Raw genomic sequence first — 17,342 nt, 5'->3', positions numbered from 1 at the left:
CCCATATTATTTCCTCATATATGCCCCCTATCTCCCCACTTTCTATTCATACTATGGCTTCAAATCTCTCCTGCTCTCCATATTGTCTAAACCTTTCCCTCCCTTGCTCCCCAAACTTGTGTCCTCAAATCTTCCTCCCCGTTAGACTAAATCTTCCCCACCCCTCTCCCCCACACTAAATATTGCCCCCACAGCATAAATATTGCCACCCCACAGCATAAATATTGCCACCCCACAGCATAAATACTACCCCCCCAGCATAAATATTGCCACCCCACAGCATAAATATTGCCCCCCACAGCATAAATATTGCCCCCCACAGAGTAAATATTGCCCCCTCTCTTTTCATTGTCTTCAGCTCCAGTGTGGAGAACTTACCACCATCTATGTGTGCAGCCGCGCCGACCAGTGACGTCAGCAGCGTGATCACATGACCTGATCACGCTGCTAACATTCTCTGACAGTCAGAGCTTCAATTGTACTTGCGTCTGAAAGACACATATTATCCCGAAGTCTATGTTATGCCCTAAGCCTAACCTATGTCTTAATCTATACGTTACACTGGACATCTTACTTATGTCTTACACATTACCATATACAGTACAGACCAAAAGTTTGGACACACCTTCTCATTTAAAGATTTTTCTGTATTTTCATGACTATGAAAATTGTACATTCACACTGAAGGCATCAAAACTATGAATTAACACATGTGGAATTATATATTTAACAAAAAAGTGTGAAACAACTGAAAATATGTCTTATATTCTAGGTTCTTCAAAGTAGCCACCTTTGGCTTTGATGACTGCTTTGCACACTCTTGGCATTCTCTTGATGAACTTCAAGAGCTAGACACCGGAAATGGTTTTCACTTCACAAGTGTGCCCTGTCAGGTTTAATAAGTGGGCTTTCTTGCCTTATAAATGGGGTTGGGACCATCAGTTGTGTTGTGCAGAAGTCAGGTGGATACACAGCTGATAGTCCTACTTAATAGACTGTTACAATTTGTATTATGGCAAGAAAAAAGCAGCTAAGTAAAGAAAAACGAGTGGCCATCATTACTTTAAGAAATGAAGGTCAGTCAGTGCGAAAAATTGGGAAAACTTTGAAAGTGTCATCGAGTGCAGTTGCAAAAACCATCAAGCGCTACAAAGAAACTGGCTCACGTGAGGACCGCCCCAGGAAAGGAAGACCAAGAGTCACCTCTGCTTCTGAGGATAAGTTTATCCGAGTCACCAGCCTCAGAAATTTCAGGTTAACAGCAGCTCAGATTAGAGACCAGGTCTATGCCACACAGAGTTCTAGCAGCAGACACATCTCTTCAACAACTGTTAAGAGGAGACTTTGTGCAGCCGGCCTTCATGGTAAAATAGCTGCTAAGAAACCACTGCTAAGGACAGGCAACAAGCAGAAGAGACTTGTTTGGGCTAAAGAACACAAGGAATGGACATTAGACCAGTGGAAATCTGTGCTTTGGTCTGATGAGTTCAAATTTGAGATCTTTGGTTCCAACCACTGTGTCTTTGTGCGACGCAGAAAAGGTGAACGGATGGACTCTACATGCCTGGTTCCCACCGTGAAGCATGGAGGAGGAGGTGTAATGGTGTGGGGGTGCTTTGATGGTGACACTGTTGGGGATTTATTCAAAATTGAAGGCATACTGAACCAGCATGACTACCACAGCATCTTGCAGCGGCATGCTATTCCATCCGGTTTGCGTTTAGTTGGACCATCATTTATTTTTCAACAGGACAATGACCCCAAACACACCTCCAGGCTGTGTAAGGGCTATTTGACCAAGAGGGAGAGTGATGCTTTGCTACGCTAGATGACCTGGCCTCCACAGTCACCAGACCTGAACCCAATCGAGATGGTTTGGGGTGAGCTGGACCGCAGAGTGATGGCAAAAGGTCCAACAAGTACTAAGCATCTCTGGGAACTCCTTCAAGATTGTTGGAAGACCATTTCCGGTGACTACCTCTTGAAGCTCATCAAGAGAATGCCAAGAGTGTGCAAAGCAGTCATCAAAGCAAAAGGTGGCTACTTTGAAGAACTTAGAATATAAGACATATTTTCAGTTGTTTCACACTTTTTTGTTAAGTATATAATTCCACATGTGTTAATTCATAGTTTTGATGCCTTCAGTATGAATGTACAATTTTCATAGTCAAGAAAATACAGAAAAATCTTTAACTGAGAAGGTGTGTCCAAACTTTTGGTCTGTACTGTATATATAAATGACGCATAACCTTGTTCACACTATATTATGATGCAATTAGTGACTTCAGGAGTAGAAATGCAATAGCACAGTCCACCATTCTTAGATGTGGACCCACAGAATATATGTAACATGTTATTTTTACTGTGCTGTGAACACAGCAAAACCAATTTCTAAATCTACAAACTGGCTCTCCATCATCAGACACACACACAAGCGGCGCCTTAAATAAACACCTTTAGAGAATGTCCCAAATTATGCAAGACTGGCCATTTTATGATTTTCATTCTGATTGTCTGGCAACTAAATTCTCAACTAGGCTTTAGGATTAGCCCAATATTCTGTATTCATCCTGTCCCTGTGATATAAACAGATATTAACGGATGCACTGATTAGTGGCATAATCCTGGAGAAATTGTTTTGCTTTCACCACTGATTTATTTTGCTTTCACAACTGATTTAAAATATTTCAAGAAAAAGGTCAATGTCCTATTGACCACTAGATGTCAGCATATGACACAAATATCAGAGGTGGACTCACAGATAGCTGCTTTATTGTTCTGCTGTAAAGATTACAAGTTATCATCCTATCACCTTCAGGGAGAGGTAATACGGAAATGTTTAGAAGTTAAGAGCATCAGAGGAAATAGCTTCTGTCCACACAGGAATAAATACCGTACCTGCCAATAGTCCTCTTTTTGTGCACCTGTGAACAGAATTTCAAAGTGTTCTGGTTTCTAAAAATGTATCTTAAAGAGGACCCGTCATTTGCTAAAAAATTAAGTAAAATACCTTTTAAAAATCCCCTAACTCCACTTATTCTACCGCTTTTTTCCATTTTGCGCTGCGTCGCACCATTGCAGAAATATTCATGTTGCTGCTTTTGGAGTATGAAAAATAGAGATAGCGACATAAAGCCCATAGACATTTGTTAATATAAAAATAATATACCTTTATTAAACATGTCTTAATTAAAAACAATTCAATCGCATAGGGAGTGTTTGACACAAATGTCCATGTACAGGGAAGAACAGACATACAGAACTTCCAGCCCCTTTGGCATATCAACACAATCAACAATAAATTATATGCCCCAATCCATACTACCACTCAAGTATCCCCACCAATTAGGGCAGTTTGTAGACAATACATAGTTAAGTATGTTGTATATGGAATATATAGCTACCTTAAATCCGGGAAGCCAAGAGCATACCAACGGCTGGATGGGTGTACGTCCACCCCAACGCACGTTTCAGCGAACCTTCGTCAGGGGGCATATGGCAGTGTCAGAATGACCCTTTTAAATGTCCACACACCAATCACCACGTGCACAGACCGTGTTCCGGTCAATCCGTTTGAGGACTTTTGGTGACGCATACCGCGTCATAACAAGCGGGGCGGCCCACGGCGTCGGCATCACGTGGCACCCGCGTCACGATCAACTGACCATAGCGCAGGTCCTCACGATGAGATGCCGAAAGCCGGGGGACGGGCTGCCTGCAGGTATGACGCGCATGCATGCTTCGGCCCTCAAGGCAAGTTTGTTAAAGCTAAATGATACAGAATGGGAAGGGGAGGCCATTAATAAACAGTACATATCCCACCAAAAACTAAGATAACCAAACTGTAGATCAAACAACGGGTCTGATCTACAAGCTTATATCAACACACAATGTCAATTCCGAAGAAGTTACAGTGCGGCATATAATATTTTCTAATATACAATTGACAGATACAAGATGTCCCAATTTTAAATTATGCCACTATTCACGGTCAAATAAACATTGATCATATGTTCCACATATAAACATCTTCTTCATACTTGAGGTATATAACATTCATAGTCACAGCCCCCACATAGTATGTTGCAATCATTTACATATTCTAGATGTTACAATTTCCAGTCATAAAACACTGATTCTTCATAATCAATTCGGCTTTAGCCATATTAAATAGGTGTAGATATCTTTTTTATGCTTAAAATATGAGCAAGCGGGCCGGGAAAGGGGGGGGGGGGGCGCTGTCACCGCACCGCTCACGGGTCCCATAGCACAGTGGGGTGCCCGACAGTGAATGGGCTCCCCCGCCTGCTCAGGGCCCCGACACTTGCCCGGGTGCTGACGCCGGCCCTGGACAAAATACTGCTCCTGCTAAGTACAAATGTAGATAGCCGGCGACTCCCTCTCAGACACATCAGGTATATATACACCCAGACCAGAGAGCTACTTAGCAAGAGAGAGGTAGCCGCTTGGTCCTAAAGACAGCCTCTAATCTAAGAAGCTGTCAGCAATGCCAAACGTAGAGATCTCCTGAAACCCACTGCAGGGCGACTGTCTGTCACCTCTGACACTCCAGTGAAAAATGGGCCCCACAGTTTACGCCATACAGAATAATGGGCCTCACATAGTCCTCCATACAGAATAATGGGCCCCACATAATCCTCCATACAGAATAATGGACCCCGCATAGTCCTCCATACAGTATAATGGGTACCACATAGTCCTCCATATAGAATAATGGGCCCCACAGTTTCCTCTATACAGAATAATGGGCCCCACATAGTCCTCCATACAGAATAATTGGCCACACACAGTCCTCCATACAGAATAATGCGATCACATAGGGGTGGTGGTTCTGGTGTCACAGGCCAAATAAAACCACCCTGCGGGCCAAATTTGACCCATGTGCCAGAGTTTGACATGTGTGAACTAAGCTAAGGAATCCTAAAACTGTATACCTTACACACGGAGCATTTATAAAAGAAGGTGATGCCACTGTAATTAGGATTATATCATCGGAGCTGAATTAGAGTTTTTGGATTGGTCGCTTTAAAATTAGAGAACAATAGAGGCTCAAAATACTAAATAGATGATGAAATAGACGTGCTACTAACAATGCAATAATGATCATAACCTGCATGAAAGGAGTCATAAGTAATTACAACCTCCTCTGGATCTTGAAAATTAGACCAAATTGGCAAATTTAAATATCATATTCGTTTTCAGCACCACAAAATTAGTTAAGATCAACTGTTTTCATCTCTGAACCAATTTGGCTGTAGAACAGTGTTATCAGTAACTGTGGTTGATGCTTATTTAGGTACATTTCTTACCTGGAATGCCCCATCAGGGACTGGAGTAGATCTCTAGAGAAATTTGCACAAATAAAGAGGCATAAATTGTTAGAAATTAACCGCGCCCCATTCAGCCCATTTTAGTGAATATGTCTGGGACAGACGTGAAAATGTTCAACTTTACAAACTTTTTATGCAACGTCCAAGGTGTGCAAAGAGTTTTCAACAAATGAAGCTGTTTTATGCCAGAAAAATGACACAAACACCTTCATGAATAGGGGCCACAGTGTCCATTATATCTCACACACATCACATAAGGAATGCTGAGCTGCAGATGTACACAATCCACCATAATCTGAGTTTTCTACTGAGGTCTACAAGTGAGAAATTTGTACTGAAATTATCTAACACCTAATAATGTTGTTTTCCTACAACAGGTAAAATGACCTCCTCCTCGGCACCGACAACCAACTCTACACAAACAAGTAGTGCCGCGCCTCCAGGCCCCGCAGAGTCCAGCACTGTGCCTCCAGCCCCCGCAGAGTCCACCACTGCACCTCCAGCCCCCGCAGAGTCCAGCACTGCGCCTCCAGCCCACGCAGAGTCCAGCACTTCCCCTCCAGCCCTCGCAGAGTCCAGCACTGTGCCTCCAGCCCCCGCAGAGTCCACCACTGCGCCTCCAGCCCCCGCAGAGTCCAGTACTGCGCCTCCAGCCCCCGCAGAGTCCAGCACTGCGCCTCCAGCCCCCGCAGAGTCCAGCACTGCGCCTCCAGCCCCGGCAGAGTCCACCACTGCGCCTCCAGCCCCGGCGGAGTCCACCACTGCGCCTCCAGCCCCATCGGAGTCCACCACTGCACCTCCAGCCCCGGCAGAGCCCACAACTGCGCCTCCAGCCCCGGCAGAGCCCACCACTGCGCCTCTAGCCCCAGCAGAGCCCACCACTGCGCCTCCAGCCCCCGCAGAGTCCAGCACTGCGCCTCCAGCCCCCGCAGAGTCCACCACTGTGCCTCCAGCCCCCGCTGAGTCCACCACTGCGCCTCCAGCCCCGGCGGAGTTCACCACTGCGCCTCCAGCCCCGGCGGAGTCCACCACTGCGCCTCCAGCCCCGGCGGAGTCAACCACTGCGCCTCCAGCCCCATCGGAGTCCACCACTGCGCCTCCAGCCCCGGCAGAGTCCACCACTGCGCCTCCAGCCCCGGCAGAGCCCAGCACTGCGCCTCCAGCCCCGGCAGAGCCCACCACTGCGCCTCCAGCCCCGGCAGAGCCCACCACTGCGCCTCCAGCCCCCGCAGAGTCCAGCACTGCGCCTCCAGCCCCCGCAGAGTCCAGCACTGCGCCTCCAGCCCCCGCAGAGTCCAGTACTGCGCCTCCAGCCCCCGCTGAGTCCACCACTGCGCCTCCAGCCCCGGCGGAGTTTACCACTGCGCCTCCAGCCCCGGCGGAGTCCACCACTGCGCCTCCAGCCCCGGCGGAGTCAACCACTGCGCCTCCAGCCCCGGCGGAGTCCACCACTGCGCCTCCAGCCCCGGCGGAGTCCACCACTGCGGCTCCAGCCCCGGCGGAGTCCACCACTGCGCCTCCAGCCCCGGCGGAGTCCACCACTGCGCCTCCAGCCCCTTCGGAGCCCACCACTGCGCCTCCAGCCCCGGCAGAGTCCACCACTGCGCCTCCAGCCCCGGCAGAGTCCACCACTGCGCCTCCAGCCCCGGCAGAGCCCACCACTGCGCCACCAGCCCCGGCAGAGCCCACCACTGCGCCTCCAGCCCCGGCAGAGCCCACCACTGCGCCTCCAGCCCCCGCAGAGTCCAGCACTGCGCCTCCAGCCCCCGCAGAGTCCAGCACTGCGCCTCCAGCCCCCGCAGAGTCCAGCACTGCGCCTCCAGCCCCCGCAGAGTCCAGCACTGCGCCTCCAGCCCCCGCAGAGTCCAGCACTGCGCCTCCAGCCCCCGCAGAGTCCAGCACTGCGCCTCCAGCCCCCGCTGAGTCCACCACTGCGCCTCCAGCCCCCGCTGAGTCCACCACTGCGCCTCCAGCCCCCGCTGAGTCCACCACTGCGCCTCCAGCCCCCGCTGAGTCCACCACTGCGCCTCCAGCCCCCGCTGAGTCCACCACTGCGCCTCCAGCCCCGGTGGAGTCCACCACTGCGCCTCCAGCCCCGGCGGAGTCCACCACTGCGCCTCCAGCCGCGGCGGAGTCCACCACTGCGCCTCCAGCCCCGGCGGAGTCCACCACTGCGCCTCCAGCCCCGGCGGAGTCCACCACTGCGCCTCCAGCCCCGGCGGAGTCCACCACTGCGCCTCCAGCCCCGGCGGAGTCCACCACTGCGCCTCCAGCCCCGGCGGAGTCCACCACTGCGCCTCCAGCCCCGGCGGAGTCCACCACTGCGCCTCCAGCCCCGGCGGAGTCCACCACTGTGCCTCCAGCCCCCGTAGAGTCCAGCACTGCGCCTCCAGCCCCCGTAGAGTCCAGCACTGCGCCTCCAGCCCCCGCAGAGTTCAGCACTGCGCCTCCAACCCCTGCAGAGTCCAGCACTGCGCCTCCAGCCCCCGCAGAGTCCAGCACTGCGCCTCCAGCCCCCGCAGAGTCCAGCACTGCGCCTCCAGCCCCCGCAGAGTCCAGCACTGCGCCTCCAGCTCCCGCAGAGTCCAACACTGCGCCTCCAGCCCCCACAGAGTCCACCACTGCGCCTCCAGCCCCGGCAGAGTTCACCACTGCGCCTCCAGCCCCGGCGGAGTCCACCACTGCGCCTCCACCCCCGGCAGAGTCCACCACTGCGCCTCCAGCCCCGGCGGAGTCCACCACTGCGCCTCCAGCCCCGGCGGAGTCCAACACTGCGCCTCCAGCCCCGGCGGAGTCCACCACTGCGCCTCCAGCCCCGGCGGAGTCCACCACTGCGCTTCCAGCCCCGGCGGAGTCCACCACTGCGCCTCCAGCCCCGGCGGAGTCCACCACTGCGCCTCCAGCCCCGGCGGAGTCCACCACTGCGCCTCCAGCCCCGGCGGAGTCCACCACTGCGCCTCCAGCCCCGGCGGAGTCCACCACTGCGCCTCCAGCCCCGGCGGAGTCCACCACTGCGCCTCCAGCCCCGGCGGAGTCCACCACTGCGCCTCCAGCCCCCGTAGAGTCCAGCACTGCGCCTCCAGCCCCCGTAGAGTCCAGCACTGCGCCTCCAGCCCCCGCAGAGTCCAGCACTGCGTCTCCAACCCCTGCAGAGTCCAGCACTGCGCCTCCAGCCCCCGCAGAGTCCAGCACTGCGCCTCCAGCCCCCGCAGAGTCCAGCACTGCGCCTCCAGCCCCCGCAGAGTCCAGCACTGCGCCTCCAGCTCCCGCAGAGTCCAGCACTGCGCCTCCAGCCCCCGCAGAGTCCACCACTGCGCCTCCAGCCCCAGCGGAGTCCACCACTGCGCCTCCAGCCCCGGCGGAGTCCAACACTGCGCCTCCAGCCCCGGCGGAGTCCACCACTGCGCCTCCAGCCCCAGCGGAGTCCACCACTGCGCTTCCAGCCCCGGCGGAGTCCACCACTGCGCCTCCAGCCCCGGCGGAGTCCACCACTGCGCCTCCAGCCCCGGCGGAGTCCACCACTGCGCCTCCAGCCCCGGCGGAGTCCACCACTGCGCCTCCAGCCCCATCGGAGTCCACCACTGCGTCTCCAGCCCCGGCAGAGTCCACCACTGCGCCTCCAGCCCCGGGAGAGCCCACCACTGCGCCTCTAGCCCCAGCAGAGCCCACCACTGCGCCTCCAGCCCCCGCAGAGTCCAGCACTGCGCCTCCAGCCCCCGCAGAGTCCACCACTACGCCTCCAGCCCCCGCTGAGTCCACCACTGCGCCTCCAGCCCCGGCGGAGTTCAACACTGCGCCTCCAGCCCCGGCGGAGTCCACCACTGCGCCTCCAGCCCCATCGGAGTCCACCACTGCACCTCCAGCCCCGGCAGAACCCAAAACTGCGCCTCCAGCCCCGGCAGAGCCCACCACTGCGCCTCTAGCCCCGGCAGAGCCCACCACTGCACCTCCAGCCCCCGTAGAGTCCAGCACTGCGCCTCCAGCCCCCGCAGAGTCCACCACTGTGCCTCCAGCCCCCGCAGAGTCCAGCACTGCGCCTCCAACCCCCGCAGAGTCCAGCACTGTGCCTCTAGCCCCAGCAGAGCCCACCACTGCGCCTCCAGCCCCCGCAGAGTCCAGCACTGCGCCTCCAGCCCCCGCAGAGTCCACCACTACGCCTCCAGCCCCCGCTGAGTCCACCACTGCGCCTCCAGCCCCGGCGGAGTTCAACACTGCGCCTCCAGCCCCGGCGGAGTCCACCACTGCGCCTCCAGCCCCATCGGAGTCCACCACTGCACCTCCAGCCCCGGCAGAACCCACAACTGCGCCTCCAGCCCCGGCAGAGCCCACCACTGCGCCTCTAGCCCCGGCAGAGCCCACCACTGCGCCTCCAGCCCCCGCAGAGTCCAGCACTGTGCCTCCAGCCCCCGCAGAGTCCACAACTGTGCCTCCAGCCCCCGCTGAGTCCACCACTGCGCCTCCAGCCCCGGCGGAGTTCACCACTGCGCCTCCAGCCCCGGCGGAGTCCACCACTGCGCCTCCAGCCCCGGCGGAGTCAACCACTGCGCCTCCAGCCCCATCAGAGTCAACCACTGCGCCTCCAGCCCCAGCAGAGTCCACCACTGCGCCTCCAGCCCCGGCAGAGTCCACCACTGCGCCTCCAGCCCCGGCAGAGCCCACCACTGCGCCTCCAGCCCCGGCAGAGCCCACCACTGCGCCTCCAGCCCCCGCAGAGTCCAGCACTGCGCCTCCAGCCCCCGCAGAGTCCAGCACTGCACATCCAGCCCCCGCAGAGTCCAGCACTGCGCCTCCAGCCCCCGCAGAGTCCAGCACTACGCCTCCAGCCCCCGCAGAGTCCAGCACTGCGCCTCCAGCCCCCGCAGAGTCCAGCACTGCGCCTCCAGCCCCCGCAGAGTCCAGCACTGCGCCTCCAGCCCCCGCAGAGTCCAGCACTGCGCCTCCAGCCCCCGCTGAGTCCACCACTGCGCCTCCAGCCCCGGCGGAGTTCACCACTGCGCCTCCAGCCCCGGCGGAGTCCACCACTGCGCCTCCAGCCCCGGCGGAGTCCACCACTGCGCCTCCAGCCCCGGCGGAGTCCACCACTGCGCCTCCAGCCCCGGCGGAGTCCACCACTGTGCCTCCAGCCCCGGCGGAGTCCACCACTGCGCCTCCAGCCCCATCGGAGTCCACCACTGCGCCTCCAGCCCCGGCAGAGTCCACCACTGCGCCTCCAGCCCCGGCAGAGTCCACCACTGCGCCTCCAGCCCCGGCAGAGCCCACCACTGCGCCACCAGCCCCGGCACAGCCCACCACTGCGCCTCCAGCCCCGGCAGAGCCCACCACTGCGCCTCCAGCCCCCGCAGAGTCCAACACTGCGCCTCCAGCCCCGGCAGAGCCCACCACTGCGCCTCCAGCCCCCGCAGAGTCCAGCACTGCGCCTCCAGCCCCCGCTGAGTCCACCACTGCGCCTCCAGCCCCCACTGAGTCCACCACTGCGCCTCCAGCCCTGGCGGTGTCCACCACTGCGCCTCCAGCCCCGGCGGAGTCCACCACTGCGCCTCCAGCCCCGGCGGAGTCCACCACTGCGCCTCCAGCCCCGGCGGAGTCCACCACTGCGCCTCCAGCCCCGGCGGAGTCCACCACTGCGCCTCCAGCCCCGGCGCAGTCCACCACTGCGCCTCCAGCCCCGGCAGAGTCCAACACTGCGCCTCCAGCCCCCGTAGAGTCCAGCACTGCGCCTCCAGCCCCCGTAGAGTCCAGCACTGCGCCTCCAGCCCCCGTAGAGTCCAGCACTGCGCCTCCAGCCCCCGCAGAGTCCAGCACTGCGCCTCCAGCCCCCGCAGAGTCCAGCACTGCGCCTCCAGCCCCCGCAGAGTCCAGCACTGCGCCTCCAGCCCCCGCAGAGTCCAGCACTGTGCCTCCAGCCAACGCAGAGTCCAGCACTACGCCTCCAGCCCCCGCAGAGTCCAGCACTGCGCCTCCAGCCCCCGCAGAGTCCACCACTGCGCCTCCAGCCCCGGCGGAGTTCACCACTGCGCCTCCAGCCCCGGCGGAGTCCACCACTGCACCTCCAGCCCTGGCAGAGTCCACCACTGCGCCTCCAGCCCCGGCGGAGTCCACCACTGCGCCTCCAGCCCCGGCGGAGTCCACCACTGCGCCTCCAGCCCCGGCGGAGTCCACCACTGCGCCTCAGGCCCCGGCAGAGTCCACCACTGCGCCTCCAGCCCCGGCGGAGTCCACCACTGCGCCTCTAGCCACGGCGGAGTCCACCACTGCGCCTCCAGCCCCGGAGGAGTCCACCACTGCGCCTCCAGCCCCGGCGGAGTCCACCACTGCGCCTCCAGCCCCATCGGAGTCCACCACTGCGCCTCCAGCCCCGGCAGAGTCCACCACTGCGCCTCCAGCCCCGGCAGAGCCCACCACTGCGCCTCTAGCCCCAGCAGAGCCCACCACTGCGCCTCCAGCCCCCGCAGAGTCCACCACTACGCGTCCAGCCCCCGCTGAGTCCACCACTGCGCCTCCAGCCCCGGCGGAGTTCACCACTGCGCCTCCAGCCCCGGCGGAGTCCACCACTGCGCCTCCAGCCCCGGAGGAGTCCACCACTGCGCCTCCAGCCCCGGAGGAGTCCACCACTGCGCCTCCAGCCCCGGCGGAGTCCACCACTGCGGCTCCAGCCCCGGCGGAGTCCACCACTGCGCCTCCAGCCCCGGCGGAGTCCACCACTGCGCCTCCAGCCCCGGCGGAGTCCACCACTGCGCCTCCAGCCCCATCGGAGTCCACCACTGCGCCTCCAGCCCCGGCAGAGTCCACCACTGCGCCTCCAGCCCCGGCAGAGTCCACCACTGCGCCTCCAGCCCCGGTAGAGCCCACCACTGCGCCTCCAGCCCCGGCAGAGCCCACCACTGCGCCTCCAGCCCCGGTAGAGCCCACCACTGCGCCTCCAGCCCCGGCAGAGCCCACCACTTCGCCTCCAGCCCCCGCAGAGTCCAGCACTGCGCCTCCAGCCCCCGCAGAGTCCAGCACTGCGCCTCCAGCCCCCGCAGAGTCCAGCACTGCACCTCCAGCCCCCGCAGAGTCCAGCACTGCGCCTCCAGCCCCCGCAGAGTCCAGCACTGCGCCTCCAGCCCCCGCAGAGTCCAGCACTGCGCCTCCAGCCCCCGCAGAGTCCAGCACTGCGCCTCCAGCCCCCGCAGAGTCCAGCACTGCGTCTCCAGCCCCCGCAGAGTCCAGCACTGCGCCTCCAGCCCCCGCAGAGTCCAGCACTGCGCCTCCAGCCCCCGCAGAGTCCAGCACTGCGCCTCCAGCCCCCGCAGAGTCCAGCACTGCGCCTCCAGCCCCCGCAGAGTCCACCACTGCGCCTCCAGCCCCGGCAGAGTTCACCACTGCGCCTCCAGCCCCGGCGGAGTCCACCACTGCGCCTCCAGCCCCGGCGGAGTCCACCACTGCGCCTCCAGCGCCGGCGGAGTCCACCACTGCGCCTCCAGCCCCGGCGGAGTCCACCACTGCGCCTCCAGCCCCGGCGGAGTCCACCACTGCGCCTCCAGCCCCGGCGGAGTCCACCACTGCGCCTCCAGCCCCATCGGAGTCCACCACTGCGCCTCCAGCCCCGGCAGAGTCCACCACTGCGCCTCCAGCCCCGGCGGAGTCCACCACTGCGCCTCCAGCCCCATCGGAGTCCACCACTGCGCCTCCAGCCCCGGCGGAGTCCACCACTGCGCCTCCAGCCCCGGCGGAGTCCACCACTGCGCCTCCAGCCCCATCGGAGTCCACCACTGCGCCTCCAGCCCCGGAAGAGTCCACCACTGCGCCTCCAGCCCCGGCAGAGCCCACCACTGCGCCTCTAGCCCCAGCAGAGACCACCACTGCGCCTCCAGCCCCCGCAGAGTCCAGCACTGCGCCTCCAGATCCCGCAGAGTCCACCACTACGCCTCCAGCCCCCGCTGAGTCCACCACTGCGCCTCCAGCCCCGGCGGAGTTCACCACTGCGTCTCCAGCCCCGGCGGAGTCCACCACTGCGCCTCCAGCCCCGGAGGAGTCCACCACTGCGCCTCCAGCCCCGGCGGAGTCCACCACTGCGGCTCCAGCCCCGGCGGAGTCCACCACTGCGCCTCCAGCCCCGGCGGAGTCCACCACTGCGCCTCCAGCCCCGGCGGAGTCCACCACTGCGCCTCCAGCCCCATCGGAGTCCACCACTGCGCCTCCAGCCCCGGCAGAGTCCACCACTGCGCCTCCAGCCCCGGCAGAGTCCACCACTGCGCCTCCAGCCCCGGCAGAGTCCACCACTGCGCCTCCAGCCCCGGCAGAGCCCACCACTGCGCCTCCAGCCCCGGCAGAGCCCACTACTGCGCCTCCAGCCCCGGCAGAGCCCACCACTGCGCCTCCAGCCCCGGCAGAGCCCACCACTGCGCCTCCAGCTCCGGCAGAGCCCACCACTTCGCCTCCAGCCCCCGCAGAGTCCAGCACTGCGCCTCCAGCCCCCGCAGAGTCCAGCACTGCGCCTCCAGCCCCCGCAGAGTCCAGCACTGCGCCTCCAGCCCCCGCAGAGTCCAGCACTGCGCCTCCAGCCCCCGCAGAGTCCAGCACTGCGCCTCCAGCCCCCGCAGAGTCCAGCACTGCGCCTCCAGCCCCCGCAGAGTCCATCACTGCGCCTCCAGCCCCCGCTGAGTCCACCACTGCGCCTCCAGCCCCCGCTGAGTCCACCACTGCGCCTCCAGCCCCCGCTGAGTCCACCACTGCGCCTCCAGCCCCGGCGGAGTTTACCACTGCGCCTCCAGCCCCGGCGGAGTCCACCACTGCGCCTCCAGCCCCGGCGGAGTCCACCACTGCGCCTCCAGCCCCGGCGGAGTCCACCACTGCGCCTCCAGCCCCGGCGGAGTCCACCACTGCGCCTCCAGCCCCGGAGGAGTCCACCACTGCGCCTCCAGACCCGGCGGAGTCCACCACTGCGCCTCCAGCCCCATCAGAGTCCACCACTGCGCCTCCAGCCCCGGCGGAGTCCACCACTGCGCCTCCAGCCCAGGCAGAGTCCACCACTGCGCCTCCAGCCCCGGCAGAGCCCACCACTGCGCCTCCAGCCCCGGCAGAGCCCACCACTGCGCCTCCATCCCCCGCAGAGTCCAGCACTGCACCTCCAGCCCCCGCAGAGTCCAGCACTGCGCCTCCAGCCCCCGCAGAGTCCAGCACTGCGCCTCCAGCCCCCCCAGAGTCCAGCACTGCGCCTCCAGCCCCCGCAGAGTCCAGCACTGCGCCTCCAGCCCCCGCAGAGTCCAGCACTGCGCCTCCAGCCCCCGCAGAGTCCAGCACTGCGCCTCCAGCCCCCGCAGAGTCCAGCACTGCGCCTCCATCCCCCGCTGAGTCCACCACTGCGCCTCCAGCCCCCGCTGAGTCCACCACTGCGCCTCCAGCCCCCGCTGAGTCCACCACTGCGCCTCCAGCCCCGGGGAAGTCCACCACTGCGCCTCCAGCCCCGGTGGAGTCCACCACTGCGCCTCCAGCCCCGGCAGAGTCCACCACTGGGCCTCCAGCCCCGGCAGAGTCCACCACTGCGGCTCCAGCCCCGGCAGAGTCCAGCACTGCGGCTCCAGCCCCGGCAGAGTCCACCACTACGGCTCCAGCCCCGGGAGAGTCCACCACTGCGCCTCCAGCCCCAGCAGAGTCCACCACTGCGGCTCCAGCCCCGGGAGAGTCCAGCACTGCGGCTCCAGCCCCGGCAGAGTCCACCACTGCGGCTCCAGCCCCGGCAGAGTCCAGCACTGCGGCTCCAGCCCCGGCAGAGTCCACCACTGCGGCTCCAGCCCCGGCAGAGTCCACCACTGCGGCTCCAGCCCCGCAAGAGTCCACCACTGCGGCTCCAGCCCCGCCAGAGTCCAGCACTGCGCCTCCAGCCCCGCCAGAGTCCAGCACTGCGCCTCCAGCCCCGCCACAGTCTAGCTCTGCGACTCCAGCCCCGGCAGAGTCCACCACTGCGCCTCCAGCCCCGCCAGAGTCCACCACTGCGCCTCCAGCCCCGGCAGAGTCCACCACTGCGCCTCCAGCCCCGGCAGAGTCCACCACTGCGCCTCCAGCCCAGGCAGAGTCCACCACTGCGCCTCCAGCCCCGGCAGAGTCCACCACTGCGCCTCCAGCCCCGGAAGAGTCCACCAGTGCGCCTCCAGCCCCGGCAGAGTCCACCAGTGCGCCTCCAGCCCCGGCAGAGTCCACCACTGCGCCTCCAGCCCCGGCAGAGTCCACCACTGCGCCTCCAGCCCCGGCAGAGTCCACCACTGCGCCTCCAGCCCCGGCAGAGTCCACCAGTGCGCCTCCAGCCCCCGCAGAGTCCACGACTGCGCCTCCATCCCCCGCAGAGTCCACGACTGCGCCTCCAGCCCCCGCAGAGTCCACGACTGCTCCGCCAGCCCCCGCAGAGTCCACCACTGCGCCGCCTGCCCCCGCAGAGTCCACCACTGCGCCTCCAGCCCCCGCAGAGTCCACCACTGCGCCTCCAGCCCCCGCAGAGTCCACCACTGCGCCTCCAGCCCCGGCAGTGTCCACCACTGTGCCTCCAGCCCCGGCAGTGTCCACCACTGTGCCTCCAGCCCCCACAGAGTCCACCACTGCGCCTCCAGCCCCCACAGAGTCCACCACTGCGCCTCCAGCCCCCACAGAGTCCATCACTGCGCCTCCAGCCTCCGCAGTGTCCACCACTGTGCCTCCAGCCCCCACAGAGTCCACCACTGCGCCTCCAGCCCCCACAGAGTCCACCACCACCACTAAGCCCACAACGATTACTCTGCCAAAGACAACCACAACTCCTAAAAACGTAGTTCCATTAAAATTCAGGATTATAAACAGATCATATACGGAAAGTCTCAGAGACACATCGTCTGCAGACTACAGAAGACAGTCCACTGAAATAGTTAACATAGTAAGTAACAATGAATTTATCTCCATACTCTTTTTCATAATCTTATTGTTAAGATGTAGTCTATATATATTTCATAGGACGTTGATTTTGTACTATTACTACCAGGCAGATATATGGAAGATTTTATTCTCTCTTCTGATCCTCTCCACTGCGGGGGATTTCATCGTATTGAATGGATTATAGTAAACCACATGCATTAAGGCCTCATTCAGACGTCCAAGAATTTCGTACATGTTCTGTTATTTTCAAAGATAAAACACGTACTTAATATTAAAGTGTATTGTGCTATTCACATGTCCGTGCTTTTGTGCACTTTGTGTCCGCACAAAAATCCCTGGGACATGTCTATTTTTTATTGAGTTACAGATCAAAATTACCCAGACAAGTCTTTGGTCAGTGAAAAATTATGGACAGCACTTGGATGGCATCAGTGTGAGCTGCCCGTGTGCGGCCCATGATTAACATTGTAATAGATAGGAGAAGCTTTATTATCGGTTTTTTTTTTCATACGTGGAAATAACTGATGAACTCTTGACGGTAAAAACTCTAATGCATGGACCAAACACTGATGAAAATCAGATACAAAACACTGATGGCACTCAGACTCTTTATACGGATGTTGAAATGAGGTCTAATAGTGTTTTTTTTACATCAGTCTTAGAAGGGAGGTGAAATTAACTCATTAAACGGCGCCCACGATATAAGTAATGTTTTGCATTTTTTACTTTTTGACAGTTATAATAATGAAATCTACGACTGATCAGAACAGATGTAGTAGATTTGGGACACATTTTGCACCATTTCCTCTTCCTTTAATTACATGTTCATCATCTGCTGCGTCGGTCAAATCTAGGAGTGTAGACTGCAGCAGACCAGACTAGAAGCTACAACATCGGATGATGAGGGTATTACCACTGTCATTACTGGAGCTCTCACCCTTTTCTCCTTTCATCTCTCTAAAGGTGATGTTATTTTTAGGGAGAATTTTCATCATTCGAAGCATATCCATCAAAGAATTCATGTAAGTGATTATTATATATATAAGTGTGAAGTATTTATTACAATTTTGAGCAAAGTTCATCAAAATGGACTCACAAAGTTTGATAAAT

General features: G+C 60.0%; 1 protein-coding gene across 1 annotated transcript in view; it reads left to right on the top strand.

Annotated features, from left to right (window-relative positions):
* LOC141157716 (uncharacterized) overlaps window positions 1–17,342 on the top strand; it is a 120,948-nt gene that overhangs the window by 63,318 nt on the left and 40,288 nt on the right. Inside the window, exons 4-6 of the mRNA XM_073645262.1 lie at window positions 5,729–6,259; window positions 15,545–16,233; window positions 17,196–17,254. Of these exons, the coding sequence (XP_073501363.1) occupies window positions 5,729–6,259; window positions 15,545–16,233; window positions 17,196–17,254 (1,279 nt within the window). The remainder of the gene's footprint in view (window positions 1–5,728; window positions 6,260–15,544; window positions 16,234–17,195; window positions 17,255–17,342) is intronic.

This window comes from Phyllobates terribilis, unplaced genomic scaffold (assembly GCF_046119375.1).
Source record: "Phyllobates terribilis strain yellow unplaced genomic scaffold, ASM4611937v1 Scaffold_8__6_contigs__length_399053987, whole genome shotgun sequence".
NCBI lineage: Eukaryota > Metazoa > Chordata > Amphibia > Anura > Dendrobatidae > Phyllobates > Phyllobates terribilis.
The sequence above is the reverse complement of the archived record's forward strand: the minus strand, read 5'-3'. Positions and strand labels throughout refer to the sequence as shown.